Source organism: Ranitomeya variabilis, chromosome 2 (genome assembly GCF_051348905.1).
Source record: "Ranitomeya variabilis isolate aRanVar5 chromosome 2, aRanVar5.hap1, whole genome shotgun sequence".
NCBI classification, from domain to species: Eukaryota; Metazoa; Chordata; class Amphibia; order Anura; family Dendrobatidae; genus Ranitomeya; species Ranitomeya variabilis.
The window spans coordinates 915,612,444-915,635,206 of NC_135233.1; the positions used below are offsets into that span (position 1 = coordinate 915,612,444).

Genomic DNA, 22,763 nt, shown 5'->3' on the forward strand with positions numbered 1-22,763 from the left:
TAGCACACTATGTATGTGCCACCGGCATAGTAAGATCGGAACATGGTATGACTAACATATGGATGTCACGTGACTCATGAGTACTGTTATAGCGCAAAAAGAGAATATTATTGAGGAGTCGTGTGGTATATGAGAGCAAGAGAGTTGTAACAGTTATACACTATATGGGTAAGAGTAATAAATAGAGAAAATATACAAGTACGGTGTGACATTTCTGAGAGGCACGGTCTTACACACAGTGCGACAGGCAGTGAAGTGCTCATGATGCGAAGTGTCAGCAGATCAATAAAGGCGACTCTAAGGAGATGGAGAGGATACAGTTAGTAATGGCATCAACATATTGTAACAGGCATGACCTATATAAATGCTAACAAATCGTAATCTCTATTTAACCCTTTGGGGGTTAATGTCTCCAGCGTGTGTATCCAAAATGCTTCGCGTTTTTTTAGGAGAGATATTCTATCACCTCCCCGTAGTGATGGGGGGACAGAATCAATAACCTGATACTTCAATTGGGAGATGGAATGTCCCTGGGAGTGGAAGTGATGTGGAATGGGAAGGAGTAAGTTTTTACAACGAATTGTTGATTTATGCTTTGAGATTCTGTCTCGTACCGGTTGGGTAGTCTCTCTGACGTACAGTAGGCCACAAGGACACTTTATTAGCTATATCACGAAGGATGCCTCACACGTGTAGTATTGTCTGATATGATAAATTTTGCCTGATTGTGGATGATAGAAAACACTGCCCTTCTGCATGTTACCACACTGGGCACAGTGCAGGCAGGAGAATGTTCCCATTTTATTTGAGGACAGGAATAGTGGTTTCTTGATTTGTGCAGGGCCTATGTCTGCCTTGACTAGGCAATCTCTGAGATTAGGGGGTCGTTTAAAGCATGGCAGAAAGGGAACTTTAAATTTCGGAATATTGGGATAGGCCATTGACAACAGTGGCCAATGTTTCCTGATACTTTTATGGAGGATGAATGTAAAAGGGTGATATATATGTACGAAGCGTATCCTCTTGTTATGGTCTGCACTACGAGTGTGGGATGGAGGGTTTAGTTGTCCCTTTAGTACTGATGTGGGGTATCCTCTGTTCCGAAATTTAGATGTCATGTCATTTAGACGTGTTACTTCATTAGAAACGATGCGATTAACACGCTGGAATTGTGATCTCGGTATAGACCGTTTCACTGAGGGTGGATGGAAGCTTTGTTCATGTAAAATGCTATTTCTATCCGTAGACTTTAAGTGAAGATCTGTAGTGAGGTGACCATTAGGGTCTTTGATGACAATTGTATCAAGAAAGCTGACTGAGTGCCCATCATGGTTTATGGTGAATTTTATGCCGGGCCAGGAACCATTGAGGATTGTGAGGAATTGATTTAGGGACTCCAACGTGCCCCCCCAAAGACAGAGCACATCGTCTATATAGCGTGTCCCCTGAAAGACGTTGGTGACAAAGAGGGGGTGTTTATAGATCACCGATTCCTCAAAATGTGCCATATATGCATTAGCATAGGGGGGCGCTACATTGGAGCCCATAGCAGTCCCGCTGGTCTGTAAAAAGAAGCTGTCCTGGAAAAGAAAAAAATTATTAAATAGAACTAATGTAAGAAGGTCTATACATAGGTCAATTTGATCAGGCTCCATGTTGGATGATGACAGAAGATGGTGTACAGAGTTGATACCCTCAATATGGGGGATGGACGTGTATAAATCTTTAACATCCATGGTAACTAGGATCGTATCAGGTGGTACAGTGTCAAGATTCCTAATCTCCCCTAATCTCAGGGATAGCCTAGTCAAGGCAGACATAGGCCCTGCACAAATCAAGAAACCACTATTCCTGTCCTCACCTAAAATGGGAACATTCCCCTGCCTGCACTGTGCCCAGTGTGGTAACATGCAGAAGGGCAGTGTTTTCTATCATCCACAATCAGGCAAAAGTTATCATATCAGACAATACTACACGTGTGAGGCATCCTTCGTGATATACCTAATAAAGTGTCCTTGTGGCCTACTGTACGTCGGAGAGACTACCCAACCGGTACGAGACAGAATCTCAAATCATAAACCAACATTCCATTGTAAGAACTTACTTCTTCCCATTCCACATGTTTCATGTGACTGTGCCATGATGTGCGTATATTCGTTTCTCTGAATTATATTGCTCCACTGTAACGCCATTAATTTTTTGTATATACTTTATTTATATTTTTTTTACCAATTTATGTATCATTTTTGTTATATTTATTTGTAATCTACAGCAACTGATGAAGGTCATATGTTTATGACCGAAACGTTTTAACATCACAGTCTGTTAAACAGAGATAATACTTACGTCACCAGCAATCACTTTACGCAACTGATGAAGGTCATATGTTTATGGCCGAAAAGTTTTGCATTGCTGTTACTGCACTTCCGCTTGGATTTATTAAAAAAACACCTATACAAAGTTGAGTGCCAGGTTTTTCTTATATGTAGGTTCCCTTTAAAGACCCAATCAGCCTGAGTCAGAGACAAGTCTAGTCCCCTAGTCCCCCGCCCCTAGCTGCCTCTTCCCTTTGAGGTGATTGACAGGTCTTTACCTATGTATGCATGAGGGAGAGACCTTCACACACCTGCAGCAGCACTAGGAACAGGCGGCGCGAGAAGAAGCCAGACTAGTCTGGTCTCCAGCTACAGTTCCCAGCTGTATTTTTTATGTGTATTTTCTCTGAAATGTCAGAGTGGGCAGCAGGAATCAAGTGACAGGTTTCCTTTACAAATAAAAAATTATTTCTTTTTTTTTTTTTTAAATAAATAGCTGCTGGGACCGCCCTATGCGCTGGACCCCCACCAAGTGCTAACCATAGCCCTGATGGTAGATACCTGTGCATGGTGTGACGCTATTATTTGTGCGCCGTAGAATACACTATTTCCTAGACCCAGCATTGCTAAGACACGCCGCTTTTATCAATGTTCCACTTCTTTTTTACTTGTTACAATAAAGTAATTTAATACATAAAATGCATTTACCGAATAAAGCGAGGCAAAATCTGCTCCATCCTACTTACGCTGTGAGCTATTTTGACAGCAGTTTTTGTTAATGGCTCAGTAGATGACAACAGCAAATAAAATGGTTTACCTCAAGGTTGACAGGCCATACTATTGTCATGTCCTTCACAGTCACACATCACATTCTCTTCTAACCCAATACACAGCTCTTTGTGCATGAATAACAAGGCCGGCACTGGCCTTTATACCGTCTCTGGAAGATATTCCGACATTCATACTTATCCATCAGGCCGGTCCGCACTTGTGTCTGCATTTACACTCAGACGGCGTATTTAGGACGAAGAGCCAGTTCTACACATTCCTGCTACTGAGGCAGAACGGGACGATTAAGACATGGGGCTGGGAACGTTATTCTGCTATCCAGGTGATTACATACAATTAGCGTGGCTGTGTTGTGTGTCCGAAATGTATCTGTATGACAGAAAATCCTGCCAAATCAAGCATGAAGCGCAGAGAATTAGTGATTGTAATACTATTGTAAAACGGCAATTTCCAAGGATCAGCAGCCTTATTTCAATCGTGCGAACATAACTGCGTTTCTGGCAAAGTTGCTTTGAAGGACGATTTCACACGTCCATGTTTCACAGAGTACGGACCGCAGTGAACAGACCGGCCAAGGGTCTCCTATCCTGAACTCAACAGCTTCTTAGATGATGTAGTCGAGAAGACTTGTGGTTAGGCCGAAGTCACACTTAACGTATGAAAAATCAGTCCAATTCTCTCGTCCAAGAGTCGCACAAATGTTCTCCGTATGGTGATCCATGTGTAATCCATTTGCAACACAATGATGCAATTTCCTCGCATCTATGTATCCATATAACATCTGTATGGAACCCGTATGACATGCGTATGGCTTTACATTTCTCACTGCTTTTCCCCAATGAATTTAATGGCTCATTGGGCTGAAATTAGGAAAAATTATGTGTGGGGATTGCCCCCCAAGGGCCGTAGTGTACTCAGTACCGGGTCCGATGTTCACTGGGGGATATCACGGTGGCTGACCCGGTCCTTGGCCCTGGGACGTCCGTATGAAAGGGAAAGGTCTTTAAAGGGATAAAGTTTATGTTCGTGACGCCACCTGTGGTATTCGGTCAGGGTGACCGACGCTGCTTTAAGGGGTCCGCTGGGGTGATGTTATGGCAGCTAGATGGTATACCTTCCCACAGGTGAAGTATGTCCCCAGGGCTTCCCGGTGTGTGGATGGTGGTATGGTGAGAGGCGCAGAGAAGAACGAGGACACAAGGTTGCATTCTCTTTACTTTTACTGAAGACTTCAGCATCCACAGTCTAGGGCACCAGATCACAGGGCAGGCAGAGTCCAGCCGGTTTGGAGGCAAGTCCAGAGTTCCCTTGTCCAGGTGGAAATCAGTAGCCTTCCCTTGCACTGCGGTGGTGTAGTCCCTTACTGCCTATGGCTTCACATAAGGGTCTCACAGATGTGCGCTCTCTGTCCCCCATTTAGGATAGGACAAAACCCGTATGACTGGTGACTTGAGCCTTTTGGTAGGGTCTCTTAGATAACCCGGCTCTGTAGGTATCACCGTGCCTCCTGGGTTTAGGTGCGAACAGGTAACCTGCAATTAGCTGTCTGTTATGATCTGGCGGTTTAGGAGCAACATGGGACGTGCTCTGGAGGAGGTGGTACCTGTACTGACCGCAGTTCCTGAGCTTAACACAACACTAGAAGTAGCCGTGGGATGTTCCTGTCACTCCCTAGACACCTCGTCACAGCCGGAGGACTAACTTCCCCTAAAGAACGAAACAGGAAAGCTATCTTGCCTCAGAGAAAATCCCCAAAGGATAGACTGCCCCCCACAAATATTGACTGTGAGTGGAGAGGGAAATGACATACGCAGAAAGAAACTAGGATGTAGCAAAGGAGGCCACTTCTAGCTAGATAGATATAACAGGACAAATACTGTGCGGTCAGTATTAAAAAGTAGAAAAATCCACCACAGAGTTTACAAAAATCTCCACACCTGACTAAAAGGTGTGGAGGGTAAATCTGCTTCCCAGAGCTTCCAGCTTAACTGAATAAATCCATACTGACAAGCTGGACTAGAAAAAACATAGAAAGTGTAGAAAGATTAAGTCCACAACAAGTGGACTGCAAAAGTACAAAGCAAGGACTTATCTTTGCTGAACTGGTCAGAATATTAGGGAAATCCAAGCAGAGATGTGAATCCAACCAGGAACCATTGACAACTGGCACTGGCTGAAGGATAGAGCCAGGCTAAAATAGCCGAGCAGAATAGACAATCAGTGGAAGCAGCTGCTGAATGCTAAATCCAAGGAGCAGCCGTACCACTTAAAACCACTGGAGGGAGCCCAAGAGTAGAACTCACAAAAGTGCCACTTACAACCACCGGAGAGAGCCCAAGAGCGGAATTCACAACAGCTGTCCTGCCGGTCTCTGAAACAAGGCGTAGAGGTCCTTAATCCCTCGGTGTTCCGGCTACCGGGATTCTGCGCCTCAGAAGGAGGCAGCCTGAGCGGGGCTGGTCCCCTTCTGGCATCCTCTCCTTTGCTTCAACTTCCATCACACTCGCTGCAATGCAATTCTGTCTTTCAATGTCTCCTTCTGGGAGCTGCAGCTCTGAGGGCATGCACAGCTGCGTTAACCTTCTGTCCTCCTCAGACTCCGGTCTGGAACTAACTGAGCTGAGCTCAGCCAGCAACTAACTACCTTTCCCTACAGACTACCAGTTATATATATATGGGGAGTGACCTAATAAATAGGAGCAAAAGATCTCCCTGGTGGCCCAGAGTATGAAATGCGTTGCATGTTTGTGATACCTGGATGCAGTTATCCTTTTTTGCCTCCAAACGTAGCATCACTCTCTCCAAGAGGAAGGCAATACCACTGCGATAACCAGTACCCTGAGGCGCCGCACTCCCCCCCATTAAATCCAGTACTCCAGGACTGGGAAAAGAAAAACCACAGTTACAGGTTGGCAAAAGACATACAAATTTTTAAAATGCTATAAACTTATAAAACAAATTAATACTAGAGCTAAAGCTACCCTTTGTGGGAGGTAAGGACACTTGAACGTTACATAACATATTTACATTGTGGAGCCACTTCTAGGAACAATCTACTGGAACAGTGCTACAATTGACTAACTATGAAATACGATTACCCTTACGGGTATACTATCTCTTAAGTGCAAACTCTTCCTCCAAATCCAGCGGGTTACTTTATTCTCTTCATTTTATTCAAAAGTGCATCAGGATATCAGCTATATAAAACACGATTCTATCTAGATTCCAGCCTCTACTTATATTGCTATTAACTATATTAACTCTTTAACATATTAATCTTCTTTCTTGCAACATACAAGTCTATCTATCAAAGTGCAACGATTAAACATTCCCTGTAAGGGTTTCAACAGTATTCAAGTCTCTTTCTTTTAATACTGATGTAGTGCTATCAATACTCAAGTCAGTCAATACTGTTAGAACAGCAGCAACGATTAGATGGACCCGTCATTAACCCCCAACGTTGGGCTTGGGCGAGCTACAAGGCGTGTATCCAGACCTGGAATCCTGCTGTGCCAAACGGGTTTTTCTTCAGGTCTCTGGAAAACAAAGCAGTTCTCACAACAATGTTAGAAGCAGTCTCTTGTCTTTAAAAGCTTCTTTTGTAAAACCAGTAGGAAGCACCTTTAAGAAGGTGGAAACTTTATACAGTGGAAAGTTTTTGACCATTCTCAGTTCATGGTTCATAGTTCTTTAAGGCAACTTGTGCAAACATAGGATCCTCTTAAAAACTGAGGACCCCTTTAAGGAATAACCTTGGTTGGGTTTAAGCAGCAAAAAGCAAACAGTTAACTATGTACAGTCATTTTGTTCAGAGTTTCTTTTCTCATGGCTCTTGGTGTAGCACCTAAACGCTGCACTCGTGCATATCAGGTTCCAGTCTGATTCCAGGGATGATGTAAATTTTATCAGTTCCTACTATGCGGGTCTGTGTGCAACTGCTCGTGGTAACTAGTTCGGTTTGGGTACCCCGAGTACGCATAGGAGCCGGTAAGGATATCACTACTGTATCTGTAGTGGCAATGGTGCACACCTTGGTTGTCGTGGTGGTACTAGCAGGAGTTACTGTGGGTGTGGTAGTAGCTGTGGCCGCTTTGGCACAAGGGGGCGCTGTTACAGCGTGAGGTGGCATGGCTGGTGTCTTTGAGTTGGACGGCTTTGACGTAGAGTCTTTACAGTTGTGTATGTTTAAAGCATACCACCCTTTTGCACCAAAGTGCCTAGTGTACGTGACACGGTCTCCAAGGTAAAGATCCCTTTCCGGGTGTCCTTCCCATAGGTGAGACTCCACGTCCCTCCTGTTGACAAAGATTTCGGCATAGAGACCGGATTCCTTTATAAACCCCCAGCCTTTTTATAGTCTGAAAGCTACCACGGTGCCCTACTTTAGTGGGGCCTGGTTTGCCTGATAGTCTTTTCGGGTCTGGGCCTTAGTTTGCAGGTCCCGCTCATCAAAGGCTCTACGCTGGGCCTGGTATTCCTCTTCCTCTGTCTCCCATTTACTGGTGAGTCGGCGTTGGTATTTGTCCCAGCTTAGGACTTCCAAGGTTTCCCCCTCGCTCTTCCTCCTCCCAGGGAACCACGAGATCTGGTCCGGGATTGACCCAGCGGTAAACAGTCTTTTCTGCGTATACCTCCCCAGGTAGGTTGGTGGGTTGAATTGGGGCCTTTAGGAACTGCTCCATCCCCATAGGCTGGTCCTGTTGCCGCAAGTTTTGGATCTGGCTGGACCCGTAGGGAGGTGGCGCTTCAATGGGGCCTATCAAAAGTTCATCGGCTACCGGGGCAGGGTTGGCGTCCTTCCTGCCGCTGCGGTGTCTCCGGTGCCGGTCTTTTCCATCGGTGTCGGAGACTGTTGGACAGGGAGTGGCGCTGGTAAATACTCCGCGGGTGCCGTCTGACACAAGGCTTTGGCGCCCAGCTGTATCTGCAGGAGCTGGTCGATGACAGCTTCCACTCCGGACTGCAGGAATTCAGGCCCGACTGACGGGATCTGGCCGTGGCTCCTATCCCGATGGCTGGGGAAGTCCTCCGCTTCCACCCTACCCTCTGGCCATGGCGTCCTGCATCCTGCTCCCTCCATCCTCGTCTCTTTTCTGCTCTCTTTCGGGGGCGGTTCCTTCTTCTTGGTCTCCTCCCGCCATTTAGGATCAGAAGGCGGATCTCTGTTGCACACGAACACGTCCTCAGGGTACAGAGATACTTGGACTGGGCGGCCATTATTTTTTGCACTTTTCAGTTAGTTCCCGCCCACGATGGCACGCCCTTCTTCTCCAGCACTCCTCGTGGCACTGTAATGGCAGCGATTTTGGCGGCAATTTTGGCGTTCTTTTTGCAATACACAGTCTTTCAATAAATCACAGTTCAGGCACAATTCTGGCACAGTTTTTAGGTGCACATGACACGATTTACGGGGTTTAGTGGATCCTGTTCATGACGCCAAGTTGGATTGCCCCCAAGGACCGTGGGGCACTCGGTACTGGGTCCGATGTTCACTGGGGGATGTCACGGTGGCTGACCCGGTCCGTGGCCCTGGGACGTCTGTATAAAAGGGAAAGGTCTTTAAAGGGATAAAGTTTATGTTCATGACACCACCTGTGATATTCGGTCAGGGTGACAGAAACTGCTTTAAGGGGTCTGCTGGGGTGATGTTACGGCAGCTTGATGGTATACCTTCCCATAGGTGAAGTGTGTCCCCAGGGCTTCCCAGTATGTAGATGGTGTTATGGTGAATGTCGCAGTGAAGAGCGAGGACACAAGGTTGCAGTTTCTTTACCTTTACTGAAGACTTCAGTATCCACAGTCCAAGGCACCAGATCACAGGGCAGGCAGAGTCCGTACAGTTTGGAGACAAGTCCAGAGTTCCCTTGTCCAGGTGGAAATCAGTAGCCTTCCCTTGCGCTGCGGTGGTGTAGTCCCTTACTGCCTATGGTTTCACATAAGGGTCTCACAGATGTGCTCTCTCTGTCCCCCATTTAGGATAGGACAAAACCCGTATGACTGTTGACTTGAGCCTGTTTATAGGGTCTCTTAGATAACCTGCCTCTGTTGGTGTCATCGTGCCCCCTGGGTGTAGGTGCGGACAGGAAACCTACAATTAGCTGTCCTGCCGGTCTCTGAAATAAGGCGTAGAGGTCCTTACTCCCTCGGTGTTCTGGCTACCGGGATTCTGTGCCTCAGAAGGAGGCTGCCTGAGCGGGGTTGATCCTCTTCTGGTATCCTCTCCTTTGCTTCAATTTCCTTCACGCTCACTGCAATGCAATTCCGCCTTTCAATGTCTCTTTCTGGGAGCTGCAGCTCTGAGGGCATACACAGCTCCATTAACCTTCTGTCCTCCTCAGACTCTGGTCTGGAACTAACTGAGCTGAGCTCAGCCAGCAACTAACTCCCTTTCCCTACAGACTACCAGTTATATATATATATGGGGAGTGACCTAATAAATAAGAGCAAAAGCTCCCCCTGATGGCCCGGAGTATGAAATGCGTTGCATGTTTGTGATACCTGGATCTAGTTATCCTTTCTTGCCTCCAAACGTAGCATCACTCTCCCCGAGAGGAAAGCAATACCACTGCAATGACCAGGACCCTGAGGCGCCGCACTCCCCCCCATTAAATCCAGTACTCCCGGACTGGGAATAGAAAAACAACAGTTACAGGTTAGCAAAAGACATATAAATTTTTAAAATGCTATAAACTTATAAAACAAATTAATACTATAGCTAAAGCTACCCTTCATGGGAGGTGAGGACACTTGAACGTTACATAACATATTTACATTGTGGAGCCACTTCTAGGAACAATCTAATGGAACAGTGCAACAATTGACTAACTATGAAATATGATGTTACGGGTATACTATCTCTTAAGTGCAAAGTCTTCCTCCAACCCCCACGGGTTACTTTATTCTCTTCATTTTATTCAAAAGTGCATCAGGATATCAGCTATATAAAACACGATTCTATCTAGATTACAGCCTCTACTTCTAATGCTATTAACTATATTAACTCTTTAACATATTAGCCTTCTTTCTTGCAACATACAAGTCTATCTATCAAAGTGCCCCTGGTGGCCCGGAGTATGAAATGCATTGCATGTTTGTGATACCTGGATGCAGTTATCCTTTCTTGCCGCCAAATGTAGCATCACTCTCCCCGAGAGGAAAGCAATACCACTGCGACGACCAGGACCCTGGGGCGCCGCATGTGCATTTGTCGCAAATCACACTGATGTCCATGTAGTGTCCGATTTTTTCTCGCACCCATAGACTTGCATTGGCGAGACTCGGACAATATACGCGTACAATCACAGCATGCTGCAATTTCACTAGCACGCTGAATACGCCAGAGAAAAAAAACAGTGAGTTTAACAGGTGTCCGAATGCTATGCGATGTTGTCTCGCATAGCACTCGTCCATATTCTATGATAGTATGACCCCAGCTTTTGTCTGTATCTTGTGGTCCATACAACTGAATTTTTGCTCCAAGTGCTGTCCAAGCAAAAAATGGACAACACCCGTATTTTTATTTAGTAGGGCTGTTCAGATGACTGTTTTTTTGCTTCCTGGACTGAATTCTACATGAAAAAGTAATTGCTGCATGCTCTAGCTTGTGGCGTTTTTCAAGTCTATGGATGCGTCCAAAAAAAATCAGATCCTATAAGGATCAACCGTGTATCGACACATTACAATTCTTTAGGAGAGGAAAATGTATTGGCACTTGGGTAACCCTTTCACCCCTGGGCTATTTTCTGTTTAATTTTTTCCCATTTTCTCCTCCATTTCTTCCAAGAGCTGAAACTTTTTTATTTTTCCATCTACATAGCCATACGAAGGCTTGTGTTATGTGGACAATAATAGTTCAAATAACACGGCATTCAAGTAGTTGTAGGTGCTCAAGTAGGGCATCCAGCCTGTCGTGTCATCAACATAAGAAAACTTGGCACTCAAAAAGTGAAAAGCAGAAAGTTCTGTTTATATTTCATCCAGACAATGTGTCACCATTGAACATTTTCTGTCCACAAAGGGACCTTCTTCAGAATAGTATGGTTCAGTAGTATAGATGAAATGGAATATAATTCGCCTCATATAATGATGCTTCAGAAATTGCTATTAGTTAGGCACCTGGATGCTTAGGTATGTGGAAACAGCATGTTTGTGGCGTGTGTGCTGAATGCCAGAGGGGGTAAATGCCAGGACAGTGCATCTGCGACGTGCGACCTTGGATGAGGCTCTTTCTGTTGATAGGAAGTCCCTCCTTATGACCAGAAATAACCGAACAGATGTTGACACGAATATTGTTAGGATGATTGGAACGTTTGACGGTCAAACTGAGTGTACCAGATTTCAAAAAGCACTGGGGGATTCTTCTAGTGGATCCCAATCTGAAAAACTTTATATCACCAAAACCAAGTATTACATACAGAAGGGTAGATCTATTGCGGATCGTCTGGTACACAGTCTTTATCACAGACAGATGGTGGGTACTTGGCTGGACAGAAAACCCTATGGCTTCTTTAGGTGTGGTAATTGCTTTAGATGTGGAATGATGTCTCAGTGTAAGACCCTCTGCAGTGCGGTGAACGGTAGGAGCTGTTACATCAGGGATTTTGGTAATTGTAGATCTATGGGGCTAGTGTACAAAGTAACATGCACCTACCCCATGGACTACATTGGCAAGACCATAAGAGAACTAAGGGTGAGGGAGGGTGAGCATCTGGATGATATCAAGAATAAACAGGATACGCCAGTGGCTCACCACATGAATAGTGTACATGGCGAACACCTGGGGATATCACCTTTTGCATGATTGAGTTGGTCAAGTCAAACATTAGAGGGGGAGATCTGGATAGGACTATCCAGAGATGAGAGGTGGAGTGGATCTTTAGGATGCAGTCCCTCTCTCCTAAAGGATTCAATTAATGCCTCTCCAAGATCCATATTTAGTGGGTCCACGTAATGATAATATTAAAATATTGTTTTTTTCCTGGTTGTTTTTTTTGGCCCCGAATGAGTTTTTGGGTGATCCTGATTAATTACATTATTACTACATGTTTCTACATAATCCCTATCGGGTATTATTTTTTGTATTTATACATTTTGCTATATATCTTATATTCTTTTTGCATTTTTAATTTTCTAGTATGCGGTTCTCCTATTTATTATTATCATATTCATATCAGGACTCAGAAGGATTTTTAAGCTTTAATATGGTGTAATATTATGGTGTAATAATCAGGTTCAGATGACATGGCTCCCGAAACCATCATTGATTGTGAATACTTCACACTAGACCTTGGAAATCAAGGTCACAGAGTCTGGAGGAAGAGTGGAGTCACAGACAATCCAAGCTACTTCAGGTCTAGTGTGAAGTTTCCACAATCAGTGATGGTTTGGGGAACCATGTCATCTGCTAGTATAAGTACACTGTTTTATCAAGACCAAAGTCAGTCGTGTACCAGGAAATTTTAGAGCACTTCATGCTTCCCTCTGCCGACAAGTTTTTTGGAGATGGAAATATAATTCTCCAGCAGGACTTGGCACCTGTCCACACTGCCAAAAGTACCAATACCTGGTTTAAAAACAACGGTATCACTGTTCTTGATTGGCCAGCAAACTCGCCTGAGCTTAACCCCATAGAGAATCTATAGGATATTGTCAAGAGGAAGATGAGAGACACCAGACCCAACAATGCAGACAAGCTGAACGCTGCTATCAAAGCAACATTTCGGAGGTGAACATTTCGGATGTTAATATAATTTTTTTCAAGCTGGTGTTAAAGTATTCTAATTTACTGGGACACTTCCCCTGAAGAAGCCATGGATGTAGGTGGCATACACGTGGGGTCTGCCCCTCCACAAACTTTCTATTCGCAAAAATGGCTCCAAATAGGATCTTACATCTTAATATCTCAATACCAGCAGGTTTTGATCCCTGATATTTTTTTACGACTATTATTGATTTGCTAGCAATGTTCTCTTGCTCTTAAACACTTTTTTTCTATTTTTGTTCCTTATTCTCCCTTATATTTTTGGGGAATATTCAACCTTAAGGGTCAAACCTTCTGGTAGTCTACAACCAGCTGCGTTTTATGTATTTCAGTACCAACTGCTATTCTTAATACTGCCATGGTGTTGTGAATGGGGTAATTTAGCCTTTTACTTTTCATGTTGTGCGTGCTTTCTTGCACATCTATAGGTTTATGGGTTTAACCTTATAGTAAGAATGCATAGCAATGTTCTGCTTTCCCATAAATCTTTGTCCATATGGAATTTTCCTGCTGGTACCATATACTAATATACTGCCATTCGAATTCTTGTGGAGGTAGGTTATTGCCATATCATGGGCATAACCAGCTATTAAACCTGTTTTTGTTTTTTTAATTGTTTTTATGAGTCTCTCTTGTTGTACGTGATTTGTTGTTTACATTAATAAAGTTTCAAATCTTTTATATTTTCTTGGGAGTTCCCTATTTTTTAAGTATGCATCTTTTTCTCTTCCACTTACTCAATTGCTATGCAGCATGCTTTAGGAGAACCCCTTTAGTTCAATTATGAATTAGCGGTGCCCTCTGTTTCTTAGTCTTACATGTTCTGGATACATCTGTGTGGGGTGGCTCTTAAAGCAATGACCGAGCAGCAGTCCACTCATTGTGAATCTCCCCAAAATTTTTGAATGGCCTTTTCTTAATCTTTTCAAGGCTGTGGCTATCCCAGTTGCTTGTGCATCTTTTTCTGCCACACTTTTTCCTGCCACTCAACTTTCCATTAATATATTTGGATACAGCACTCTGTGAACAGCCAGCTTCTTTAACAATGACCTTTTGTGGCTTACCCTCCTTGTGGAGTTTGTCAATGACTCTCTTCTGGATATCTGTAAAGACAGTAGTCTTCCCCATGATTGTGGAGCCTACTGAAACAAACTAAGGGATCTTTTTAAACACTTAGGAAGCCTTTGCAGGTGTATTTTTTGTTAATTTTTCTAATTTACTGAGATAATGACTTTTGGGTTTTCATTGGCTGTAAGCCATAATCATCAACATTAACATAAATAAACACTTGAAATAGATCACTGTTTGTAATGACTCTATATAATATATGAGTCACTTTTTTGTATTGAAGAGCTGAAATAAATAAACTTTTTGAAATTTTAATTTTGTGAGAAGCACCTGTAGCTATATAAGTGACTGCCATATGTTAGGGGTTGAGTTCCCGCCTCTGCACAGGGGGAATCTCGGGCCATCTCCGCTGCGGTCTCCCATTCTTCTCCTGCCGCAGTGGAGCCTGCTCAGCGGAGATGTCGGTCCCAGCGTCTCGCTCAGTCTGACTCTGTGCAAAGGGTTACTGCTGCTTTTCCAGCTTCTTCCATTGAAGCCAGTGCTGGGCAGCGGCGAGCAGATGCTTTTGGGACTAAGCCCTGCTTTTTTCCTTTTGAGCATGCCCAGGGTAAGATCTCTCATTGAAGATCGAGGGTCACATGCTTGGATACTGCAGCAAAGCCCATTGGTTCTCCAGGAAGGTCCTGAAGGTGTTCAGGCTCTGTGGCAGCCTCTCATTGGTCCTTCTAGGAAGGTCTTGTACTTGCTGCAGCTATATAAGGTTCGGATGGCCGCAGGGCCATGCGCTAGTATCAATGCATGTTATGAGTTTTGCGCCAATGTGGTCACGCTTGTGTGGATTCAGGGACCCGGCTGAAATAAGCCACCTAGAATACCGGCTCCTCTGCTGAGGAGATTGTATGTTTGCCTCCTTGACTGCGTGACCACAAGCTGCTATCTGCTCAGCAGTTACTGTGTATTCCTGTGGAATTTAACAGGACACAGTCCTTTCTTTATAGCGACTCTGTGAAGCAACAGAGATCGCTTTTACCGCCATATAGTGCCGCCGTTTGCCAGCAGTAGGTTATTTTCCTGCACGGTGGACCCCGGGCTGCAAATGCACCAAATAATATCTCTATATTTACTCAGTGCGTTCCGCCAGCCCTAACAGTATACTAGCGCCAGGGTCTGGCTGGTAGATGGCAAACGATCAGCGTCTACAGCGGTACATCCAGCAGCTGGAGGGTAGGTTGGCGGCTCTTGAGCGCACAACCTCAGCTGTGGATGTTACCGCAGTCGCTGTTCAGGCTTGTCCTCTGCCACCCCTGCTCCGACCTTATCCCGTCTCCCGCTTCCAGACAAGTTTGCTGGTGACAGTAAGCTATGTCGGGGATTCGTGAGTCAGTGCTCCATACATCTTGAGCTCCTGGCTGCACGTTTTCCTACGGAACGGGCGAAAGTGGGATTTATTTTATCCCTTTTGTCGGGCAGGGTGTTGGAGTGGGCAACGCCGCTATGGGAGCGTAATGATCATGTGGTCCAGAGTGCTCCTCTCTTTTGGGATGCTCTGAAGCATGTCTTTTTGGGACCTCGTGTCACCCATGATACCGCGCTCCAATTGTTGGCAATAGCACAGGGTTCATCCATGGTCAGTCAGTTCGCCGTCCAATTCCGGACTCTGGTCTCTTAGCTGGAGTGGCCGGATAAAGTCCTTATTCCGGTGTTCTGGAAAGGACTGGCAGACCATGTGAAGGACGCCTTGGCCACCAGGGAGATTCCCGCCACACTGGAGGAGCTCATTACTATATCTACCCGCATCCACCTCCGTTTTAACGAGCGGAGGTTAGAGCGGACCCAGTGTAGGCAGAGGTTTCGGCTGGCTCCGACCTTCGCCAGACCTCTAGAATCTTCCGTTCCGGCGTCTGACTCCCATGAGGCCATGGAGGTTTCTCGAGCGGGACCTAAGTCTCGGACCGCTCGAGTACCCGTGGTTTGTAGAAATTGCCAACAACAAGGACATTATGCAAATAGTCAAGTAAACGATCGCGTCTAGTAACCATTGGAGGAGGTTCTCTAGACACAGCGGCGTTTTCATCCAAGCTATCCTTCAAAGGGACAATCATGTTAGGCTCATCCTCTCTAACAGTCGAGCTTTGTGTGGACTCTGGAGCAGAGGAGAATTTCATGTCCTCTGCTTTTGCTCTGCACCATGCAATACCTCTGGTGATGCTCGCCAAACCAGTGACTGTTAGAGTAGTGAATGGGTCGACACTTCCCTCACAAATCACACACCAGACTGTCCCTTTCACGTTATCTATGTCCCCTTCACACCAGGAGATTATTTCCCTTCTTGTTCTTCCTGAGGGAATGGACGAGATTCTGCTGGGAATACCCTGGCTCCGTTTCCACTCCCCACATATTGAATGGACCTCTGGGAGGATATTGGGTTGAAGTGATTCATGTAAGGGCTGATGTGTGAGGGAGTGCATTCAGGTTTCCTCTACTGAGATACCCGCAGATCTCTCTTCCCTTCCCAGGTGCTATTGGTCCTATGCAGACGTCTTCTCCAAAAAGGCTGCAGAGACCCTTCTGCCTCACCGTCCCTATGACTGTCCTATTGATCTCTTGCCTGGAGCAGAACCTCCTCGGGGACGGGTCTATCCCCTCTCTCTCCCGGAATCGGAGGCTATGTCCCAATACATCCAGGAGAATTTGGCAAGAGGGTTCATTAGGAAGTCAGTGTCACCTGCAGGGGCGGGGTTCTTCTTCGTGCAGAAGAATGGAGGATTACGTCCTTGCATAGATTACAGGGGTCTTAACGCCATCACCGTTAAGAATAAATACCCGTTGCCCCTGATTTCTGAGCTCTTTGATAGGCTACGGGGAGCAAGGGTATTTACCAAATTAGATCTGCGGGGTGCTTATAACCTGATTCGCATCCGTGAGGGGGACGAATGGAAGACGGCGTTTAATTCCAGGGATGGGCACTATGAGTATCTGGTGATGCCCTTCGGGCTCTGTAATGCCCCGGCCATTTTCCAAGACTTTGTCAACGATATCTTCCGGGATATGCTCTCCACATCAGTCGTAGTCTATCTAGATGATATTCTCATCTTCTCTCCAGATATTGACTCCCACCGGAGAGATGTTGGCAGAGTCGTCAACCTCTTACAGGCAAACTTCCTCTATGCAAAGTCGGAGAAGTGTATGTTTGAGCAGGAGTCTTTACCTTTCCTGGGCTATATCATCTCCGCCCAGGGATTGGTTATGGATCCTGCCAAACTACAGGCTGTGATGGACTGGCAAGAACCCCATTCTCTTAAAGCGGTGCAGCGCTTTATGGGGTTCATAAATTACTATCGTCAGTTCATTCCCCACTTCTCAACTTTGGTAGCTCCCTTGGTAGCCCTCACCAAGAAGTGAGCAAATCCCAAATTGTGGTCTGAAGAGGTCTCCAAGGCTTTTTCTTCTATTGAGTCTCATTTTGCTAGCGCTCCCATCCTACATGGTCCCGATGTTGATAAGCCGTTTATAATGGAGGTGGATGCCTCATCCGTTGGTGAAGGAGCAGTCCTCTTCCAAAAGGATGCTCAAGGTCAGAAGCATCCTTGCTTCTTCTTCTCCAAGACCTTCACACCAGCAGAGAGAAATTATTTCATCGGGGACAGGGAGTTGCTAGCAATGAAGTTAGCCTTCTCGGAGTGGAGACATCTTTTGGAGGGGGCTCGCTTTCCCTTCCAGGTCTTCACAGACCACAAAAATTTGGTTTATTTACAAACAGCCCAGCAGCTAAATTCTCGTCAGGCCAGATGGTCTAGGGTGGGTGGACACTTTGGGACAAAGAGGACATCTGAGCTGCTGGCGAGGATGTACTGGTGGCCACATATGGTCCGTGACGTCGGAGATTATATTCGGGCGTGTGTCTCCTGCGCCAAAAATAAGTCTCCTTGACAACGGCCAACTGGGTTACTCTATCCCTTGCCAGTGGCAGACAGGCCCTGGGAGATGGTCGGGATGGACTTTGTGGCGGGTTTGCCCAAGTCTCGTGGCTGTACCATCATTTGGGTTATCACCGATCATTTTTCTAAAATGGTGCATTTGGTGCCGCTTCCACGGCTACCTTCTGCACGGGCCTTGGCAGCGTTGTTCATAAAACACATCTTCCGCCTACACGGTATACCGGACAAAATTGTCAGAGACCGGGGTCCCCAGTTTGCGTCTCGGTTCTGGAGAGAGCTTTGTCGTCTTCTCAGCATTGAGTTGAATCTCTCTGCAGCATATCATCCCGAGACGAATGGGTTGGTAGGGAGGGCCAACCAGACCTTGGTCACATATCTGCAACATTTTGTCTCAGTCAGGCAGGATGACTGGGCTTCCCTGCTACCGTGGGCGGAGTTTGCGCTGAACAACGCCGTAGCCGACACCACTGGACAAACCCCATTCCTACTTAACTATGGTCAGCATCCGCGGGTACCTGTGCCTATGCCTGTGTCTTCCGCTGACTCCAGGGTGGCAGACTGGGCTGTGGAGGCATGGGATATTTGGGACTACACTCAGGATGCCATTCGGGCCTCCAAGGAGTGAATGAGGTCCTCCGCCGATGCACATCGGTGCCCCACTCCGACCTTTGCTCTTGGCGACTTGGTGTGGCTCTCCACCCGTAACATCAGGCTGCGAGTTGAGTCCACTAAGTTTGCACCTTGCTACTTGGGCCCTTTCAAGGTCCTCGAACAGGTAAACCCTGTGGTCTACCGTTTAGCCCTTCCACCACGCCTGGGTATCACCGACACTTTTCATGTGTCCCTCTTGAAACCCGTATACATGTCTCGGTTTTCCGAGTCATCTGCCAGGACATCAGGTTCATCTACGGATGATTACGAGGTGAACGCTATTTTGGGGTGCAAGGTGGTACGTGGCAAAATTTTTCTTTGTTGGACTGGAAGGGTTATGGTCCTGAGAGCCTGCTGAGCACATTCAGGCTCTGCAGCTCATTGCTGCCTTCGAGCGTAGTGAGGTCCAAGGAGGGGGGCCCTAGGAGGGGGGGTAATGTTAGGGGTCGAGTTCCCGCCTCTGCACAGGGGGAATCTTGGGCCATCTCCACTGCAGTCTCCTATTCTTCTCCTGCCACAGTGGAGCCTGCTCAGCGGAGACGTCGGTCCCAGCGTCTCGCTCAGTCTGACTCTGTGCAAAGGGTTACTGCTGCTTTTCCAGCTTCTGCCATTGAAGCCAGTGCTGGGCAGCGGCGAGCAGACACTTTTGGGACTAAATCCTGCTTTCCTCCTTCTGAGCATGCCCTGATCGGAGATCGAGGGTCACATGCTTGGATACTGCAGCAAAGCCCATTGGTTCACCAGGAAGGTCCTGAAGGTGCTCAGGCTCTGTGGCAGCCTCTCATTGGTCCTTCTAGGAAGGTCTTGTACTTGCTGCAGCTATATAAGGTTCACATGGCCGCACGGCCATGCGCTAGTATCAATGCATGTTATGAGTTTTGCGCCAATGTGGTCACGCTTGTGTGGATTCAGGGACCCGGCTGAAATAAGCCACTTAGAATACCGGCACCTCCGGTGAGGAGATTGTGTGTATGGTTTCAGGACCCCGGCTGAAATAAGCCACCTAGAATACCGGCTCCTCTGGTGAGGAGATTGTATGTTTGCCTCCTTGACTGCGTGACCACAAGCTGCTATCTCCTCAGCAGTTACTGTGTACTCCTGTGGAGTTTAACAGGACACAGTCCTTTCTTTATAGCGACCCTGGGAAGCAACAGAGATCGCTTCTACCGCCACCGTTTGCCAGCAGCTGGCTATTTTCCTGCACGGTGGACCCCGGGCTGCGAACACACCAAATAACATCTCTATATTTACTCGGTGCATTCCACCAGCCCTAACACCATACTGCTCTGTGCTAAAAAGTTTACATACCCCGGCAGAATTTTTGCTTTATTGGCCTTTTTTCAGAGAATATGAATGATAGCACCAAAACCTTTTCCTCCACTCATGGTTAGTGGTTGCCTGAAGTCATTTATTGACAAACTACTGTGTTTTCTCTTTTTAACTGATAATGATAACGCAAAACATCCACGTGACCCTGACCAAAAGTTTACATACCCTGGAGATTTTGGCCTGATAACATGCACAGAGGTTGACACAAATGGGTTTGAATGGCTACTAAAAGTAACATCCTCACCTGTGACCTGGAAAGGGATACGATAAGATATACAATGAGTTGATAATGTCAGTCAGCAGCGTTCAAACTGTGATTAACAAATGGAAAATCAGGGGATCTGTTAAAACAAAACCACAGTAAGGTTTACCAACAAAAATTTATTAACAACTGCCAAGAAAATTGTACGGGATGCAAAGAAAAACCCACAAATATCAGCTGAAATAATGGACTCTCTGAATAAGGAAGCACAATAAGGAGGCACTTGAAGAAAAATGGGCTGCATGGTCAAGTCACCAGAAGAAAGCCATTACTGTGCAAATGCCTCAAAGTATCTCGCTTACAATACACAAAACAGTACAGAGACAAGCCTCCAAACTTCCGGACCAAGGTAATTTGGAGTGATGAGACCAAAATTGAACTTTTTGGCCACCAGCAAAAACGTTACATTTGGAGAGAGGTGAACAAGGCCTATGATGAAAGGAACACCATTCCTACTGAAACGCACGGAGGTGAATCACTGATGTTTTGGGGATGTGTGAGCTACAAAGGCACAGGAAACTTGGTCAAAGTTGAAGGAAGGATGAATGCAGCACATTATCAGCAAATGCTAGAGCCAAATTTGCAATCATCAGCCCAGAAGGTGCGCATGGGACGTACTTGGACGTTCCAACATGACAATGATCCAAAACAAAAGGCCAAGTCGACCTTTCATTGACTACAGCAGAACAAAGTGAAGGTTCTGGAGTGGCCATCTCAGTCTCCTGACCTAAACATCATTGTGCCACTTTGGAGAGATCTCAAGCACGCAGTTGATGCTAGACAGCCCAGGAATTTACAGAAACTGGAGGCTTTTTTGCCAAGAGTGGGCAGCTTTACCATCTGAGAAAATAACGAACCTCATCCACAACTACCACAAAAGACTTCAAGCTGTCATTGATGTTAGAGGGTGCAATACACGGTATTAAGAAATGCGTATGTGAACTTTTGATCAGGGTCATTTGGATGTTTTGGGCTGTCATTGAGATTTAAAAAAAGAAAACACAGTAGTTTGGCAATAAATGGCTTCAGACAACCACTAACCATGAGTGGAGAAAAAGTTTTGGTATTATCAATCATTCATATTCTCTGAAAAAAGGTCAAGAAAGCAAAAAATTCTGCTGGAGTATGTAAACTTTTGAGCACAACTGTGACTTCCACTGCCCTTATACATATACCGCTATAAGTGATGGCAACTGTCCTTATACATATAACTCTGTAACTGACTACCACTGCCCTTGTATTTCATAGTAAGTATGTCTACTTTTTCATGTGTTTTGTTCTTTGAATAGGAGTTAATACATTCTGCTATAGGCCGACATGGCTCACCTAAAATGTGACACATTCATGAATTTTTCAACTGACAGTTGACGATCTATGAAAATGTCACCTGCAGCTTTCACTGCCAAAATAATCCACGGAAGCTGATTTATTGTTTGTAAGGGGCAATGGCCATCACAACCATGGCTAATATCTCATGCTTTCTGCTGCAGAATGTGAAGACAGGGTGAGCAGGTTAATGCATTATTTCATGGAAAATCCAGTAGTGCGTAACCTTTTAAATATGTGAAATTAATTGAAGATCTATATCTTCCCTGCACATACTGTATATATCAGACAAAGCTGAAAGTCCTGTAACTCTAAGTACTTGATAAATGTGAAATATGAACCCCAAGCATCAAGTGTGCTGGTTATAATGCCACTGGAAAGAACCACCATCCATTGCAATGCTGACACTTTTCAGCGCAGTGATATCTGTAATAGAGAACCCATGGAAGTCTATTGATTACCATTGTTTCTTGATCATCCGGTGACATATTGCTGTTCTCTAATGTATTGTTTACTCTTCTAGGATCAATTCTATTTATGGGAAAGGTGACAAATCCAGATCAAAGTGACGCAACAGGACGAGATATTGAATCGTTATGAATGCCATCAACACCCCGATTCACAGAATGTGAGAGACATGACCTCATTCCTATTATCAGGTCATGTCTTGCTTTATTGTAAAGAAAGAAAAAGAAATTATCAAATTTATCCAAGTGACGTGTTTGCCGTTTTTTGTTCTATCTTGTCCAGTCAAGCATGTTTTCAACAGGTATTGTTAATTATTTTAGTATAGTGTAATATTTTTCTGCAGAGGTCACATTTTGGTAAAAAGTGCAGAAAAAAGTGGCATACTGCTGTATTTCCCCATTAACGTTAAGGGGTTTTCCACCGCTTTCTTCTATTTTAAGTAGTGTCCGTTTAAAAATATATTAAATATACACATCCTCACCTATAAATCCTATAGGAAAAGAAGCACAAATAGCCAATTGTAAAATATAGTAATTTTTATTAAATTGTAAAGTAAAAGTAATGTAGTCCTGACTCTGAGCTAAGCAGAAGCTATGCTATACACACAGCTGAGAAACTAAGAGGAAAGTCCAGCTCCAGGTAAAACCAATGCATTTTCTTGAAAAACAGATTTTTTTTAAATAGAAAGGTAAAAGTGGGGGGAGAGAAAAGGCAATGCAATGTGTTTCGAATGAGACTCTGGCGTTCTTTGTCACAGCTTCCAATATGGAGTGTGGTCAACTCTTATATATAGTGGATATAGTGTTCAGACCCCTTTACATTTTTCACTGTTTCATTGCAGCCATTTGGTAAATTCA

At 45.2% G+C, this 22,763-nt stretch overlaps 1 protein-coding gene across 2 annotated transcripts in view; it reads left to right on the top strand.

Annotated features, from left to right (window-relative positions):
• The window catches only part of SERPINI2 (serpin family I member 2), a 208,331-nt gene extending 186,251 nt beyond the window's left edge, over positions 1-22,080 (top strand). For both annotated transcript variants that reach the window (XM_077292936.1, XM_077292937.1), the window contains one exon: positions 21,962-22,080. In XM_077292936.1, the coding sequence (XP_077149051.1) occupies positions 21,962-22,038 (77 nt within the window). In that variant the 3' untranslated portion in view covers positions 22,039-22,080. The remainder of the gene's footprint in view (positions 1-21,961) is intronic.
• The last annotated feature ends 683 nt before the right edge of the window (positions 22,081-22,763 follow it).